The following is an 18,896-nucleotide window of genomic DNA, read 5'->3' on the forward strand; positions in this document are numbered from 1 at the left end:
AACAGAGACAAAGATCCCCCTTATAGCATTAACAGACTGTTGGGGCAAGCGATGTTAGTGAGTAGCACCTACGAAGGCTGGAACGGCACACGAGGGGAGGTGGCCAACCACGCCCGGTCGCCTTCGTCTCCCGAGTGGCAATGTTTACACATCACACCAGATACTCATTTGAGGCTAAGTCGACCTAAGGGAGGCCCAGGAATGGTTTAGATAATTGTCACTGGTGAGCGGGAATTGAATCCGGGTCGCCGGGTTCTTAGCGCAGCGCACTAACCCACCCACTCACTCACCCATCGCACTGCAGGTCACAACAACACACTCGTGTGCTCACCCACTCACTCACCCACTCACCCACCCACTCACCCACCCACCCACCCACTCACTCACCCACCCACTCACTCACTCACCCACCCACTCACTGACTCACCCACCCACTCACCCACCCACTCACTCACTCACCCACCCACTCACTCACTCACCCACCCACCCACTCACTGACTCACCCACCCACTCACTCATCCACTCACTGACTCACCCACCCACTCACTCAATCACCCACCCACTCACTCAATCGCCCACCCACCCACCCACCCACTCGCTCACCCACTCACTTTATATATTTTCCCAAAGTTGTAACCGCAACCTTGCTCAAGTCAAGATCCGTGTTACATTCTTAGATATATTATAGTGCTGTTTGTTGCTGGCCACGTGGGGTATTGTGTTTTTTCGGCCTGCATTCAGATACCGCGATAACAAACAAAAAATCCCGTGTACCCCCCGCTACGGCTACTACTCGCCACGTTCCTATGCCAGTCTACCAGCAGCCTGGTAAATATTTCACACACCCCGCACACCAGATCCAGTATGCCTCCCGCCACGGCTGCGGCGACTATAGTCGCCGCGCGCCACCTACTCCAGATCTAGCGGCAGAGCCGGCAAAGACGTTCGGCAGGAAACGAGGCCCCGAGGGAACCTGAACGACGGTGGGTGAGTGAGTGAGTGGGTGAGTGAGTGAGTGAGTGGGTGAGTGAGTGGGTGGGTGGGTGAGTGAGTGAGTGAGTGGGTGGGTGAGTGAGTGAGTGAGTGGGTGGGTGGGTGGGTGAGTGAGTGGGTGGGTGAGTGAGTGAGTGGGTGGGTGGGTGAGTGAGTGAGTGAGTGGGTGGGTGGGTGAGTGAGTGAGTGAGTGGGTGGGTGAGTGAGTGGGTGGGTGGGTGAGTGAGTGAGTGAGTGGGTGAGTGAGTGAGTGGGTGGGTGGGTGAGTGAGTGAGTGAGTGAGTGGGTGGGTGAGTGAGTGGGTGGGTGGGTGAGTGAGTGAGTGGGTGGGTGAGTGGGTGAGTGAGTGAGTGGGTGGGTGGGTGGGTGAGTGAGTGGGTGAGTGGGTGGGTGAGTGAGTGAGTGGGTGGGTGGGTGAGTGGGTGAGTGAGTGGGTGGGTGGGTGGGTGGGTGGGTGAGTGAGTGAGTGGGTGGGTGGGTGAGTGGGTGGGTGGGTGGGTGAGTGGGTGGGTGGGTGGGTGGGTGGGTGGGTGGGTGGGTGGGTGGGTGAGTGGGTGGGTGGGTGGGTGAGTGAGTGAGTGAGTGGGTGGGTGGGTGAGTGAGTGAGTGGGTGAGTGGGTGGGTGAGTGGGTGAGTGAGTGGGTGGGTGAGTGGGTGAGTGAGTGAGTGGGCGAGTGGGTGAGTGGGTGGGTGAGTGGGTTAGTGGGTGAGTGAGCGGTGGCGTTTGCGCCTGCGCAGGTGAACGAGCTGGAGCGGCGGCGCGCGGAGGCCGACCGCCTGCTGGCGAGCAACGCGCAGCTGAGCCGGCACGCGCAGGAGCTGGAGTTCCAGATCAGCGAGAAGGAGCAGGTAGGCGGCTTCGGCCACTCGACGCCTTCGGCCACTGGCGCCACGCTCAGGAGCACAGGCGGCCGTCTCGCGAAGGCGCTGCTGCGCTTTCCCAGACGGGTAGTCGGCCCGGCATGGGCGACGACGTGGCACAGCGGTAGCGCGTCCCCCGCTTACCTGGTAAATGTTTTTTTTTATAGTTTGTTGGGGAGGTTCGCGGTTCGAATCCGGCAGGCGGCACCGGTTAATGCTGCGGGTGCACCGACTGTAAAATACGCGTCGCCTGCGGACGTTAAAAAAAAAAACGTGACGTTATTTGAAGGGTAGGCCATTGCGTGCGAGCACATCACGAGCCAAATTTGCGAAATGGGAAAAATTACACCCGTAAATTAAAACTCGTCGCGATCGACTGCCTCCTACTGCGAAAACCGAGCGGGAGCAGGATCCTGATGAAGAAAAGGCCTTAAGTCTCTGCGAGACCTTACCGGGTAAACAAGTCGCAATAACAATAATAATTCACACGAAAGCCGTCGGCTCATTTGCTATCCGCGTCATTCTCGTAGCGCAAGGCTGTGTCACGAAGGCGCTTCGCTTGACAGACGGCCACGGCTTGCGGTAGCTTCACAGTTTAGGGGGTGATGTTGCTGCGTGGCTTTACCCAATGTAAGTCAATCTGCGAGTCCTTTTACCAAGGACTATTGGGGGAGGGGGTGGCGGGTGAAGAGATATGCGGGTTGGTGTAGTGGCCCACCCGACGCGTGGAACGCCGCACCGCCCCCCACGCTCGGGGGACCCGGCCACCCCACCCAACCCGCACCACCACCACCACAATGCAGCGTGCGTGCGACGCGTGGCCCTCTTGCAGGAGCGAGCGCTGCTCACGCAGAGACACGAGGAGGTGAAGGAGATGAAGGAGGAGGCTGAGAGGAATCTGCAGAAGATCAAGGTGAGAAGGTCCTCCTCCCTCCTCCTCCTCCTCCTCCCCCCCTCCTCCTCCCCCTCCCTTCTCCTCGTCCTCCACCTCCCCTGCCTGGACGAGGCTGCCTCACCTGTAGCGGACGACTAGGAGGGAACCCCCCCCCCCCCCCTCGGGTACGGCAGCTTCCCCCACGCGGGGCAGGCTGGGGGGCAACCTCGGAGTGTCTGCGGGCGGCAGCTTCGCTCGGCGATGGGCGATCCGTCTGCAATAGTTGGAGGGGATTTGACCAAATCGCACAGAAAATGTGAACAATTAAGGGGTGGCCGTCGCAGCTGGAGCCGAACGCACGATGCACGTGAGCAGACGCTGTGGCGAACAGCAGAAGCGACGTCGCAGGAAACGGACAATTCTCCTCCTTCACATAACTGTCCTTCCACACGACAACAACGACAACAACAACAAATTAAAGTGTTTCTCACACATCCCATCGGCCACGCGACCTTCTTCTTGGAGTGCATCATTTCATCGGCTTTGGTTCGATGCGAGCGAAACTCTGAGACACTGAAATGTCGAAGCCGGCACAGACTGCTGCTTGTGCTGAACCAATGCTGCTGATATGACTCACTCCCAGAAGGCCGCGTGGTCAATGGGGTGTGTGAAACACACTTTACATTTGTAGGGGTGGAATGACATATAGTCAAAGAGGCTTACTGGTGGCAAGATGTTAACTACCTCGCCTGGTATACAGGAGGTCGTGGGTTCGATGCCTACCCTGTATATTTGCATGTTCTCCCCATAATTGCGTGGATTTATCTCCGGCGTCCTCTGGCTTTTCCCTCCACATTTAGAAAGTAGCCCACGACGCAGTTCACAAGAGAGCGCAACCCGCTATGCGCCCGTGTTCATAACTGCAAGGGCATCGTGGTGGCCTGGAGACTCGAGTCAGAGCGCTGAAGATGGCAACGGCTGAGTTCTTGGGTTTTTGAATGTGAGCAGTGACCCCTGATAAAGCCGGGTTCTCAAGTGGTTGTGTGTTGATGGTCTCAGCCCAGTCACCAATGACTGCACGTGAAAAACAACAAAAACTTTCCCGATCATATTCGCTTTTGGTTTTGTAACACACTGTGGCCGCGTTCCAGCTCTGAGAATTAAAAATGATCGAATTGTCCATTATTCTTAGCGGCAAACCGGCCGTGAAAGCGCTGGGCCCTGTCATTATTCAACTCAGGTCACAGCGTGCTGGCTGAGCTGCCGTAGATTCTCCCTCCGAGAGTTCGACATCCCAGGGCCAACATCTCCCTGAGGCCAGGCACGTGGGTCGACCATTAGCGCATGGATAGAGGCCACGACAAGGGAACTCGAAGCAGTTCTGTGATGTCACCTTCCGTGAGTTTTTGTCTATCGCAGAGGCGATGCACAAGTAGACACTTTGTCCCAGGAGCGACGCCGATGGTACAATCGGTGGAGCAAGGGGAAGAAGGCTAAAATAACTCAATAAAAAGTACCCCTACATGCAAAAAAAAGATCACGCAGCATGCAAAAAATGCATCGATCGAAATTGATTATTATGCCAATGAAGCTCGCAACAAATGATTCATCAATCCATGTTTGAGAATGTAAACAAAGTACCTGCCAGTGCACCATTAAGCTGACAGAACGCACAAGACGGAGCACAAAAAAGACGCAACATGTAAAACAAACAATAACAATACTCTTAGGTTTTTCGGTAAAGTCACGTATGTAAAAAATAATAGATTTTTTTCAAATATATTACTTATTATTTATTTTTTACCTACGTGATTTTACCGAAAAACCTAAGAGTATGAATCCTCGCAGTCGCAAAAGCTTCAAATCTAGAAACAAAAACAAAGCAGCACGCAAGAGACATCAAAACAACGAGGATCCACCCTCGACTCGTGAAAATCAATCGTGAATCGCTGGTGGGGATTATTACATCTCCAATCCCTACGTCTCGAATCCTTACGACCACGTGGGGTTTTCGATTTAAAGCTTTCGTGACTGCAGGGATTCATCTTCTTGGTTCTTTCGGTAAAGTCACGTAGAAGGGAAATAATAAAATAATAATCAAACATAATAAAATAATTCTCACGACGTTTCGGCCACAACGCAAGCAGCCGTCCTCAGGTGAAGACCAGGTCTGTCGGGGAGACATAGTCTGAATGAAACACCAACAGACCTGGTCTTCACCTGAGGTCGGCTGAGGACGGCTGCTTGCGTTGTGGCCGAAACGTCGTGAGAATTATTTTATTATGTTTTATTTTTATTATTTTATTACTTCCCTTAAACGTGACTTTACCGAAAGAACCAAGAAGATGACCACGTGGGTCTTTGCGGTTGCGCTAAGCAGTCTGTTCTCTAACGCGGTGTTCTTCAGGGACGCAACTATCGCGTTATAGAACAACCGGCTGCGTTTATCTTTGCGATAAGTTTCCAGGTGGCACCACACGTGGTTCGGCGTCACGCCCGACGTTTTGCTCCACGTACCGGGAGCATCTTCGGGAGTTGAATTCAATGCTGCTATCTCAATTCAGTGGTTCAAACTGTACTTCCTGAAAAAGGCCCCCAGCAAGTGCAGCGAATCGTCGGGCATCGCGACTGGTTTGATCGTCAGCTCGGTTCGTGTTTGTGGGTTAACTTGGAATTTTCTCCAGGCGCTCAATTCAATTCCCTCGCGACATTCGATCGAAGGGACGTGCGAACGAACCCGCGCCACCGCCACCGCCTATGAGGGTTCGGCGTGGCGATCAGATACGCAGGCGGTGCAACTGCACCGGGGCGCCGGCCCCAGACGGCGGCTTACGAGGGAAACGGGAGCCGGGCCTTATTTACTTCTCGAGCTCGGGACGATTGGTCGATGAGGTCGATGAATCGACAAAAAATTGGTGACGAGCGGGAGCAGGGGAGAGATCGATTTTCACAACCGCCGCAGAATGCCCGAGTTAGTCAAACGCAGTAATCGGCAGCCGTAATCCATGACTTGAATTCTAATCAGATAGCAGGGCCACAGCTATCGAGTGTGCAGGCGGTGCAGCTGCACCGGAGCCCACGGGCCAGAAGGAGGTCCCACACGCTGGGCTACAAAGAGAGGGAGCGGGGAATTGCACAGGGGGGCCCTGTTTAATTCCGTGTAACCAGGACCGCCCGTGCCACCTGTGCCACCCGCGCCACCAACCGCTTTCTGCCACCGGCGTGCTCGCTTTGCTCAGGAGACGGAGCAGAAGAACGCGGAGCTGCAGAAGCGAGCGAGCGCGCTGAAGGAGGAGCTCTCGGAGAGGCAGAGGAAGAAGGAGGCGGCCGGACGGGAGATTGACGGCTGGCTCCGCACGCTGGACGGGAACATCGCCGAGCTGGTCGAATTCCGTGACTGCCTCGCCAAAATTGGCCAGCTGTGATTCCTTATTTTGTCTCATTTCTTATTGTTTTGTGGTTGCACGCGTCCGAGATGGGGGAGCGGAGGGGGGGGTGGGGTGATCGCCAGGGAGGAGACGGAGCGATGAAATTGGCTCGCGTGCGTGCGCTGGGTGGATTGCGTCACCGCGGCAGCTTGGAGATGCCTTCAGTCGAGCGGTGGATTGACCACGGTTGAAGACGGTGTTGATAATGAATGATTGTAATTTACAGCTGTTTGTCAATCGACTGCCGGGTGAAGGCCTCGTTCTGGTCATGGGGGTTGTTTGACCATACTTCACCACGCTGGTCAGTGGGGTTTGGTGAAGAGGGGGGAGGGTTTCGCTCGCCGCCATTGATGTATTGATGCTAGCCGTGCCCAGGAATCGAACTCAGGTCGCCGAGGTTAATGGCGCAGTGCAATAACCACTGCGCCACAAATTCTTACATATATTATCAAACGAAAAAAAAACCTCACACACGCACAAGCAAGCCTCACACGCACGCAAAAACCTCAACACACGCACGCAAAAACCTCAACACGCACGCAAAAAACTGACACGCACACAAACCACACACGCACAAACCTCAGAAACACACGCACACGAACCTCACACACACGTTTGAAAGATGTAAGCTGCGGCACAAGTACAATTTTGATATTCGTGGCGGTCGTGATAGTTTACAAAAATTACGTTACAAATTGAAGCAATTATCGAAAGGGAAATAAACTGTCTGCCAACCTTCTCGAAGTCTGTTGGGGCGTGCGGCGAGGCTCGGGGTGGGGGGGGGGACGTCGTGGGCACGGACGAAGCGGCCCAAACAGCCCAAAAGGGATTCAACAAACGCGCCTCGTCAGTACACGTGGGCCAGTTCGTGCGTGCGGCGCTCCCAGGCTCGCCGTACGTCCGTGCAGTCGCCTCCCGCCTCGGCTCAATCCACGACACGCGGATCCAACGCCTCCACCAAAATCAGCCGCTGGAATGAAGAACAAACGAAGAACAATTCGCAATGTGACCGCGGCTACCAGAGCCAGACCAAAGGGTCACGCGACATCACACTGCCCGCTTCAAGCGCCAATACACAGACCACGGATCGCGTGATCCCACGCGGCCCCCTGCACCACCAACTAAGGTGCAATTATCACCGACATTCGCCAAGCCTCCAGGGAGAACTCCTGAACGGCTTAATCGCCACAATATCCACACCGATAACGTTGCTGAAAGTTCATCTTGCCATACGAAAGAGGAAGAACAGCAAGAAGAAGCCGCTGGGAGTCTACGAGCCAACCGCTCGCTAGGAAAAGGCAACCGATCTGCACGTGCCGAGGTGGCACGACTTTGTCGTTACAACCCAGAAACACACCGGAGAGCCGTGTTGCACAACAGCAACACACCCGCTCGGCGTCTACACCCGAACTGCGCTGTCAATGTAGCCACGGGAAGCTTGCACCGATCCTCAAGGCCGTAGCCATGGAGTCAACATTGGGGGGGGGGGGGGGGGGCCTAATCTTCCAGGGTGTCTGGGGGTGTCCCCCACCAGAAAAAAAATCTAAATTTGAAAACTCATTTCCTGCCTAAAATATTTAACAAATTCACTAACACATAGGATGCACTTTTTATTTATTTTAACAATAATGTCTAATAGTGTATTGTATTACATTGCTCTGTTTTTTTCTTTTTTTACCTTTTATTGTTTCATTGTATGTAATGGCAGAGATTAGGGATTTATAAAGTATAACCATAACCACATGAACAGACATCTATTTTATAGCAATATATTTTTGGGGGGGGGGGGGGGGACATTTTCAGCATATCCCCAGAAAATGGGAAATTGTTTGACGAACTTTAACTTCTGAATGCAGAACTGCTCACCACACGAGTTCCTAATTCCCCCTGCACTTGACTTCCAAACTGCTGAAATTATTTACGAGCCGTGTGGTATACCTCTCAATTAGCAATGCACAACTATTTAAAAATGTTAAGACTTAGTCGGGCAACCAGCGCAATAGCTCACGAGCTCTTGAGCCACATATTTTGATCACCCACCCACTATCCCATTATCCAAACACTTCACCATCCAACCACTTCACCATCCAACCATTCATCCACCCCCACTTTCCAGCCATCCCACCACATAGCTGTCAACCCCTTGTCAGTGCCCTGCCTTATTACAGACAAATTCAGACCTTATTGGTCACCCCGTGCCCTAATAAATCTCAACGTTCATCCTATAAAGTCCCAACACAAGGGAGAAACACAAACAAATAGACAAAAACATGTTTTTCATAATAAAAAAAATATTTTGCCCACATTGAAACGGCTATACGTCGTATGGATTTGAAAACTAAATTTCCCTGTACAAGAATACGGGGTAAACCGTGTTGGTTGACACGGTATAGCAGTGTAGTGTATAGTAGTGTAGTGTATAGTGTAGTGTACAAGAATACGGGGTAAACCGTGTTGGTTGACACGGTATAGCAGTGTAGTGTATAGTAGTGTAGTGTATAGTGTAGTGTACAAGAATACAGGGTAAACCGTGTGGGTTGACACGGTATAGCAGTGTAGTGTATAGTAGTGTAGTGTATAGTGTAGTGTACAAGAATACGGGGTAAACCGTATGGGTTGACACGGTATAGCAATGTAGTGTATAGTAGTGTAGTGTATAGTGTAGTGTACAAGAATACGTGGTAAACCGTATGGGTTGACACGGTATAGCAGTGTAGTGTATAGTAGTGTAGTGTATAGTGTAGTGTACAAGAATACGTGTAGAACCATATGAGTTGACACGGTATGCCACCCATCCAACCATCGCACGATCTCACCACCCCCACCAATTCCATCATCCCAAACCAGTCTTCCTCCCATGATCATGATTCTGATTCCCAGAGGCATTCGCTGAACGTTCGATGCCTCGGCGTCCACAAGAGGGAGACGTAACGACGGGAAGACCCCGCCGTACCCACCCTATGAGCTCACCCAACCGCGAACAAACAGCGTTGCCGTACATATGCCATTGTTTCCTATCCAATACACGCGTGGAACATATCAATTACACACACACACACGAGCAGTGCAACGGTTGAATGGGATTTCTCACCCGCACGAAACATTTTTAGGAGCAAGCTAGCACTTGTGTAAAACACTGCCACGGTTATTCTATTCGCGATAATTGCTCGACCGAGTGAGCAGACGTTGCGTGGGAAGGTCGCTCTTTAAAATGTCACGTCACGGCGGGTACAATCGTGCAGAATATTTGACATTCCATTTTCAGAGAGAGAGGGAATCGTGGCATTTTGTTATCTGCCATTGGCAAACCGCACGTGCATCACGTGGCTCATCACGTGCCGATTGGGCCCTGCAAGCGAAGAAGTCTCCGGTTGCAGCCACACCCATCGAGTGCAACAGGCACCGTCGTCTCAATTAACCGTGACAACCACCACCACCACCAACAACAACAGCAAGAAGACAAAGATCACCCCGTGTAGACTTTAACACACTGTTGTAGCACCTATGAAGGCCGGCACGGCACGCCCGGCCGCCTTTGTCTCCCCCAGTGGCGTTGTTGACACATCGCACCAGGTATTAGTTTTTGAGGCTGAGTAGACCTAGGGTGGAGGCCCAGGTCCCGTTCAGATAATCGTCACTGGTGTTGGCCGTGAGCGAGAATCGAACTCGGGTCGCGGCGGTTCGTAAGGCAGCACTACGCTAACCGCTGCACCACCGCTCCCCCAACCGACACCACCACCATCGTCACCATGTTACATTACTACGACTACCAGTCTCAGCATTGCCTCTACCACCACCACCAGTATCACTACAGCCACCACCACCAACATCACCACAGCCACCACCACCAACATCACCACAGCCACCACCAGTATCACCACAGCCACCAACACCACCAACATCACCACAGCCACCACCGTCACCAGCATCACCACCACAGGCACCACCACAAATGTCACCACAGCCACCACCACGAGCAGTTTCACCAAAGTCACCACCACCAATGTCACCACAGCCACCACCACGAGCAGTTTCACCAAAGTCACCACCACCAGTGTCACCACAGCCACGACCATGGCTAGTACCACCACCACCACAGCCACTATCACCAAGACCACCGTCGCCTCTACCACCACCACCACCGCCCACCGCGGGCACCTGGCGCCTGTTAGTTGACGTCGTGTGGCGCTCACAGCTGGAGAGGAGAGGTGGTGGCGTTCGGGGAAGTGGTTAATTGCGGGTGACACCGCTCGAAGTGCCCTCCCCCCACCCCGCGGTGACCTACGATACCAATTACCGTAATGTAGGGCGCAGCGGACACAGGAGCATCCTACGTCTCCCTCGCAGGGTGCCTGAGCATTTGCCAGCCGCTAACGAGCGCAAGAGGATGATGCTGTACGGGAGCGGGAGATTCAAACCCAACAATGAACCTCTACCCCCCCACCACCACCACCACCCTACTCAGCTCGATTCACAATCAGCCGCTTTCCACTATCTCCCCTCGATACGATCCATCCCAGAGGATCCCACCCCCCCCCTCGGCTTTGATCCATCACGAAGTTCATGGGCCCACAACCCCCGAAACCGCATCCGCACGCAAACCATTGCAGCAGATGCGGGCACTTGATTGTGCACAAGTGGGAAATTATTTTTAACAAAAAACATGGAACATTTAACGACTCAATCCCCGATACACAAAATGTTAGTGTTGTTATTCCCCATCACCACGCCCGGCCGCCTTTGTCTCCCCAGTGGCGATGTTTGCACGCCGCACCAGGCACTCATTTGAGGCTGAGTCGACCTAGGGGAGGCCCAGGACCGGTTCAGATAATCGTCAACTGGTGTTGGCCGTGAGCGAGAATCGAACTCGGGTCGCTGATCGTTATAGTTGCTGTTCTACGTGAAATAAAAGCCGTATGAAGGAGACCAGAGATTGTACAAAAAGTGTCACCATTGTGTGAATTTAGTACAGTAGCAGTGTTTACTATCGAAAATATTGTTGCCCACGCGCGTTTACCCCAGAAAAAAACCTCACATCTCACGACGGTCCAGGCAAGTAGCCACTCACAGATTGTCGAAGTATTGCGACATTTAACACAGGGGGCGCGTGACGGTCAATAAGGGTTGGGTTTTATTTTAATTATATTCGGTTTTGTATGACATATTTGTTTATATGAATAAAGCAACAGATGCCAGAATGTGCCCTTTGGTGTTTGGTTACTGGCGCTAAATGCAAATGTTTTCCTTCCCACGCACCTCCGATTGTTGGCACGTTTGGCTTTAAAAAAGTTCAACATCAGCTTAGCACGCAGGCTTTCGCGACCAATATGATCCACAATAGAGGTTGTTTTGGGTTAGATCGCGTTAATATAAATGTGTCGTTAAACCCACCAACACCCTACAGCCAATGAGTAAGGGTTGTCGCGTAAACAAAACATGGCAATTCCTTACTAGTACAGCACGCCGGTGTGTTGGAGAGTAAGCCCACAACATTTGCAATTAGAGTACGACGTTTCGCCAGTAATTACAACTGGCATCATCAGGCGACATACATACAACATACAAGGTGTAATCCAGACAACAACAAGAACAACTGTGTGCCCGCTTCGTGTCGATGGCCATTGGGGATTGCTACCGATGTTGAATTCAGTTGTGGCAATTTACAATGTTCATGTTATACGATCAATAAATATCCTCCCGTTCTGCTGTATCTCTACATTAAATGTTGTTTTAGTCTATCGGCCCAATCGCCTGCTAGACATTCATATTATGCGGCGCGGTATTTCCCTAAGTAAAACAAACGCTGTCGATTTTACCCAGATATTACCGGTCGCAGCAACCCTCTCTAAACAACGGGTCTCTCGTCACAGCCAACAAACAACAACAACAACAGCAGCAGCGTATTGCATGAAAAACAAACTCACGGTGCGCTGCGGTGCATCGTTTCAAATAATGAGATGATTAAATACGCCTATTGTTGTGTAACCCCGCATATAAAAATAAACGATTACGCGTATCTTCGTCTTTTTTTAATTCATTGCTCAGCGGTGATGTCATTCCCAGGGGATTGTGAAATGGTCTCTGGCTAATGCCACCTTGACAAGACGCCACGAGATGCACGCACACACACACAATAGCTCCGCGCCAAGTGGTTTATGGAGCGTCTGCTATGCACGTCATCGCTCGAACACACACGCAACACGCATCTTATATCACTGCAATCATCATCGAGTGGCTGGCGCGAGGGGCTGATTGTCATTGTTCTTACATCGCAGCGTTGTGGGAGGGCAGCGACGGCGTTTGCGGTGCATGGTGGCGAGGAAGGATGGGGGGAGGGGGCATTCATCTCGCAGTGGAATGCCCATGACCAGTGATGATGGCGATGATGATGACAGATCTCGTGGCCACGCATTCACATTGTAACACTGTCACCACCACCGACCACCCATCAAAAAAGAACACCGGGAGATGCAGACTTGACAACACACACACACACACAACACGACAAATAACGCTGGACATTTTAAATATGAAACTGTTACAAACCGCGTCTGGGTTAGCCAGCGCAATCATTGGGACTGCTTTTAATTATCGCTGCATTGCATTGGCGGTGAGGGTGGGTAGTGAGTGGGTACGTGCGGGTACATGTGGGTACGTGCATGCGTACGCAGATCGCAGTGTTGGGCTCAAGTCCGGCTCAAGCTCAGAGCCAGAATAATGGGTGGCGATGCCTCCTCGGTCTCTTTGTCTCTGCACCCATGCCCAAGTGCAAAGACAAAGATCCCCGTGTAGCTCCACGCAGGCTCTCCAGCCATGTGCTGAGCACCGATGAATGTCGGTGCTCAGCACTAATCTCTGCCATTACATACAATGAAACAAGAAATGGTAAAAAAAAAAGAAAAAACATAGCAATGTAATACAATACACTATTAGATATTATTGTAAAAAAAAAAATGAAAAGTCCATCCTGTGTGTTAGTAATTTTTTTTCGATTTTTTTTTTTCTGGGGGGGGGACCCCCAGACCCCTAGAAGATTTGCCCCCCCCCCCCCCAATGTTGACTCCATGGCTACGGCCTTGAACCGGGCGTATCATTTACACGTTAACACTTGACGCACACACCGCTTGGCGTACGCTAGACCAGAGGGGGTCAAGGAACCTAGACCACAACAGGAAGAGACATTTTTTTTAATCGAATTTTGGTAATTCAACAAATCTCAATATATCAAAGAGCCGCGATGATAGTGGTGAACACGAGACCGGCGGGGTCCTGAGTAAATCATAGGGCTGGACGATTAATCGATTTCAAATCGAAATCGCAAGTTGAAACAATGCGATTGGCAAATCGCAAAGGCTGTGATTTTTTGCGATTTGAAAAGTCCTGTTACTTTCTTATTGGAATTGTTTTATTATTATTATAACTTTATTTATTTAACTTAACAATTGTTTTATGTGTGATTGTTCTATTTCATACTCTTTGGTTCTTTTGGTAAAGTCACGTAAAGTCTTGATGTGGTTGTCCCACCTGGTGACGATTGCTTGTGTTAAGATCGAAACGTCATGATCTTTTGGTTTAGATATGTGGATGACACTTTGGTTGTCTGGCCACATGGTAAAGATACACTTAACGATTTTCTAAATCATCTCAATGCACAAAACCCAGCCATTCAGTTCACCATGGAAATGGAGGTGAATAACACACTCCCGTTCCTGGATATTTTACTTGGGCATGGCCTAAATGGTAAAATAACACACAGCGTTTACAGAAAGCAAACGCACACTGATGCCTATCTGAATGCGAAATCGCATCATCACCCAGCTCAGAAATCCTCTCTAATCAAGACGCTCATACATCGGGCTAAAACAGTGTCAGATGATGAAAGTCTAGTGAGAGAGATTAAACATGTTAAAGAAGCACTAAGACAGAATGGCTACAATAATGCTCAAATTAACAGAGCACTAAATGCCAAATCACGATCGCAAAGCAACACTGCTGAAAGCGATCAGATTATTAAAACAATAAAAATACCATTTATCTCAGGAGTAACTGACAAATTAGCCCGTGTTTTGCAAAAGCAAAACATTACAGTAAGATTTGGTACAGTACACAAAATTCAACAACTAGTAACGTGCACTAAAGACGAATTGCCTAAATTATCAACAGAAGGTGTATATCGGATTAATTGTGTATGTGGCAGATGCTATATTGGACAGACAGGGCGTAACGTTAGTGTAAGACTAAAAGAACACCAGAGAAATATTAAACTATCGCAAACACAACTGTCGGCAGTGGCAGAACATGCTTGTCAACAGGGACACTCAATTGATTTTGACAACGTTGAAGTGTTGTGTAAAACTAGTTACTACTGGCAAAGACTAATTAGAGAATCCATTGAGATTGAGAGAAACAGAAATAACTTTAATCGCTCAGACAGCTACAGGCTTAGTGCGGCCTGGAAGCGTATTATTAAATAAGATGCATTACAATTCCTTATAAGGGAAACAAGCACTAACTGATTATTAATGTAGCATAATCACAATAGAACACATTCCAAATGATTACTAATCTACAACTCGCATCGTAACAATAGCCTTATTACTAATCAAGTATATAATTACAATAACCCCCCCCCTCAAATCTTTGCACCTGATGAGTTAATGAGTTAATGATGACGTCACCCTGCTGCTGCTCTATATAAGAACGGGAGACACAGCAGAGCCTCACCATTCTGGCGAATTGCCCGATGAGGAGGGCCACGGCTGCGGCTGGTTTGTATCTACTGTGTCTCTGCTGGTGTCGTGTCTAGTCTCGGCTCCCTGGCTGCCTGGCCAGTGGCAGCCTCGCAGGCCCGCGGGGCCATGGCGACCAAGCGATCCGGGGTGGTGAGCCAAGAGGCGGAGGATGGTGCGATGAGACGGCCTGGAGGAGGGAGACCCGCAGAGGAGAGGGACGAGGCGCGAGCGTCGACCTCGAGGCGAGCGGAGGAGGACGCCTGGTGGCAGCGGGCGAGGAAGGGAGAGGAGCCGACGAGGAGTGGGATGGTGTCGGCCAGCCCAGGAGAGGAGGCGGAGGAAGCACCGAGCTCGGCGGGCCTGCAGGCGCAAGGTGCCCAAAGCGACGCGGTCCAGGCAAGTCCTGGACCTGTGGGGGCAGGGCGACCCCAGGAGCGCGCAGGGCGGTGGCGCGGAGGTTCGGCAGGGAACTTCACCCCGCTACACGCTAAGAGGCATAACTGCGTGCGGGTGTCCTTTAAGGAGGACGTGCCAGAGGAGGTCACGATCGACAGACCGAGGTTCGTGCGGTCAGTGATGGTCGAAACTCTGAAGGTGGATCCGGCAGATCTGTTTTGCTTGATAGCCTTGCCAGGTGGCAGGGCTTTTGACGTGAGCTTTAAGACAAGCAACTTACTGCAGCGTTTTATGACTTCGTTCGAGGAGAAGGCGGGGGAACGGCCACTGTCACTGCTGAAGCTCCAACTGCTCTCTGAGCTCGATACTAAAGTGGTCACCATATTTTTGTACAACGAAGCTCTGCCAGACCACGACGTCGAGGTGTGGCTGAGGCAGCACTGCCTGGTGCTATCGGACAGTAAGCGGGTCCAAGACTCGTTAGGGATCTGGACGGGCGCCAGGCAATGGCGAGTGAGGTTGGGAACGGCAGAAGGGGCTCTGCAACACATCCCGAGCGCCCTGAACATTGGTGGCAATAGGGGCTACGTGGTGTATGCGGGGCAGCCGAAGCTCTGCAGGCGATGTGGGGGGAGTGGCCATCTGGCTGCAGCGTGCGAGGCACGGATATGTTACCGATGCAAGGCACGGGACCACGTTGTGGCAGAATGCTGCGCCCCGGCATTGTGCAACCTATGTGGGAATAAGGACCACCTGTACAGGGACTGCCCGCTGTCATACGCAAATAAGGTCCGCGCACATAGGAGCAGGGTGTCGGATGGAGAAGGGGAGGTGGCCGAGGACGGGCTGAAGCCAACGCAGCCCGGCGGGAAGATGGAGGACGGGGGTGGAGAGGTGGGCAGGCAGGGTACGCCACTGCAGGACGAGAGGGAGGAGGGGGAGATGACATCGGAGGAAGACGCGGATCCCACGGGGCGGCAGGTGGAGCACCCTGGGGACAAGGACGAGGAGCCCGTGGGAAAACCCCCCGACCCAACGGTGGTTGACTGGGCGGAGGCGGTGGAGGCGGGGGAAGACGGAGAGGAGCAGCAGAGGGAGAGCACCAGGAGGGAGAAATTCAAGAGGGTGGTGAAAAGGAAGCAGAAAGCGCCGCGTGGCCCAGCGAGGTCGACCCGCAAACGGGACCTGGAGGCAACAGACTCCTCGATAGACGCGAGGTCGTCGGAAGATGGTGCTGTGGCGGCTAAGACCAACCAGGGAAGAGGGCTGCCCAAGGAGCCTAGGAGAGGGGAACAATTGCAGGGATTGGCTGACACAAACCTGTATGAACTATTGGACGACGGGTCTGGGTAGGGAGAGACAATTCTGGGTATGGACCTTACCGTAGCATCAGTAAACGTGAGGGGAATGTGGGGCAGGGCTAGGAGGGGGGCCATTCTACATTATCTACGGTCCCTGAAAAAGGACGTTTACTTTTTACAGGAGTGCCACTTGCCATACTCCCTTGGTCGAGAGGATCTGGCTAGGGACTGGGAGGGACACTGCTTCTGGTCCGGAAGCAATGTTAATAGGTGCTCAGGAGTGGTTATCCTCCTAGGTAGAAAGAACATAGAGGTGCAGGAGGCCCGAGAAGTGGTCCCGGGACGACTCCACTATGTCGATGTTGCATATGGTGGGGCGGCGGTCCGGCTGATCAATGTGTACGCCCCCACAGGCTCTCCGGAACGTGTGGAGTTGCTAGAGAACGTGGCAGCCTTGCTGCTAACACGAAGACACATCGTCATGGGGGGTGATTTTAATTGCCCTCTAACCCTGGCGGACACGCGGCCAGTCGCCGGATGTCGAAAGTTGGACCCCTCCTCTAGGAGGCTGGGGGCTTTGGTTGGAGATTTTGATTTGATTGACGCTTACCGGTCGTTACACCCAAAGCGACCAGGGTTCACGTGGTCGAGTTGTTTGGGAACCGCACACTCGAGGATTGATTTCCTCTTTGTCTCTGCCAAGGTTAAAGTGGAGAGAGTGGAAAACGAACCTTTCTCTTTTTCTGACCATAAGATGATAGCGGGGGGGCTCAGAATCCCAGATGGGCTGAGGTTGGGAAGGGGAATCTGGCGCATGAACTCGGGACTGCTGGAGGACAAAAAGGTGGTGGAGGAATTTGTCAGGCAGTACGAGGAATGGAGGAGCCTGCGGTGCTGCTTTGGCACGATAGCTGAATGGTGGGGAATGGTGAAGGGGCGAATTAAGTCCTTTTTCCAGTCCCAGAGTAGAAGGAGGAGCGTAGGGGTTGAGTTGCGGGGATTGAATGAGAGATTGGAGGGAGCATATAAACTGATGGAACTGGGATTCCCCGTCATGGGAGAAATAAAGCAACTAAAAGATAGGATCTCTGCGGTGTGGGAGAAGCAGGCCGCGCAACTTGCATTCAGGGCTCGGGTGAAGGCGGTCGAGGAGGGTGAGCGTTGCACACGTTTTTTCTTTAAGAAGTGCAGGAAAGCGGACAACACAATCCGAGAATTGGTTTGTCCCAGGTTAGGTAGACTCAAGAACACAGAGGGGATAACGGAGGCCGCCAGGGGTTACTACAAGGAATTGTACAGGAGCAGGCCGTCAGATGAGGGGGCGCGGAGCACACTGCTAGGGGGGGTAGATAGGGTTATTGAGGCTCCAGAGGAGATAAACAAGCATATCCAGAGGGCAGAATTGGATGAGGTGGTGGGGGGATTACGTCGGCACAGTGCACCAGGTTTAGATGGGATACCGGCCGAATTCTATGTTACGTTTTGGAGTACCCTCAGGGACGACATGTGGCAGATGTATAAGGAAATTACGGAGGAAGGCCCTGTGCCAGATTCAATGACTAGAGGGGTCATAACCCTTATATACAAGGGGAAGGGGGAGCGCAGCGACCTCGGGAGCTGGCGCCCGATCACCCTGCTGAACACCGATTATAAAATCCTGGCCAAAGTTATCGCGGCGCGCCTGGGGAAGGTGGTAGGGGAGGTGGTGGGGTCGGACCAGAAGTGTGCGGTTCCGGGCAGGCGGATATCCGATACCCTCGTTCTGTTGAGGGAGGTGGTGGAAACCACTGTGGAGAGGGGTAATTCATTGGGTCTACTCAGTTTGGATCAGGAGAAGGCATTTGATAGCATCTCGCACGATTATTTGTTCGCGGTTTTGAGGCAAATGGGGGTGGGGAAACAGCTTATAGACTGGATAGGGAAGCTATATCATAAACTCACAGGTAGCCTGCTAATAAATGGAGTCCTCTCGGAAGGGTTTCCAATTGGGTCCGGTGTGCGGCAGGGGTGCCCGATGTCGCCGGTGTTATTCATAATGTGCGTGGAGCCTTTTTCCCAGGCTGTCAGGGGAAGTCGGCTGATTAGAGGGGTGAGCATGCCAGGGTGTGCGGAACCAGCAAAAATTGCAACGTATATGGACGATGTTGTCATTTTCTGTGGGAATGTTGCTTCAGTATGGGAGGCCCTAAGACTTGCGGATAGATTATTTTTGGCCTCAGGATTAAAGGTGAATGTAAGCAAAAGTGAGCTGCTGATATTCGGTGACCCCAGGTTATTTGAGGGCCGCCCGCCAGGTATAACGGTCCAGGGT

General features: G+C 52.1%; 1 protein-coding gene across 2 annotated transcripts in view; it reads left to right on the forward strand.

Annotated features, from left to right (window-relative positions):
* The window catches only part of LOC144731575 (homer protein homolog 1-like), a 30,081-nt gene extending 23,186 nt beyond the window's left edge, over positions 1–6,895 (forward strand). For both annotated transcript variants that reach the window (XM_078612725.1, XM_078612726.1), the window contains exons 7-9: positions 1,732–1,842; positions 2,687–2,767; positions 5,968–6,895. In XM_078612725.1, the coding sequence (XP_078468851.1) occupies positions 1,732–1,842; positions 2,687–2,767; positions 5,968–6,153 (378 nt within the window). In that variant the 3' untranslated portion in view covers positions 6,154–6,895. The remainder of the gene's footprint in view (positions 1–1,731; positions 1,843–2,686; positions 2,768–5,967) is intronic.
* The last annotated feature ends 12,001 nt before the right edge of the window (positions 6,896–18,896 follow it).

This window comes from Lampetra planeri, chromosome 39 (genome assembly GCF_965212315.1).
Source record: "Lampetra planeri chromosome 39, kcLamPlan1.2.h2, whole genome shotgun sequence".
Taxonomy (NCBI): Eukaryota; Metazoa; Chordata; class Hyperoartia; order Petromyzontiformes; family Petromyzontidae; genus Lampetra; species Lampetra planeri.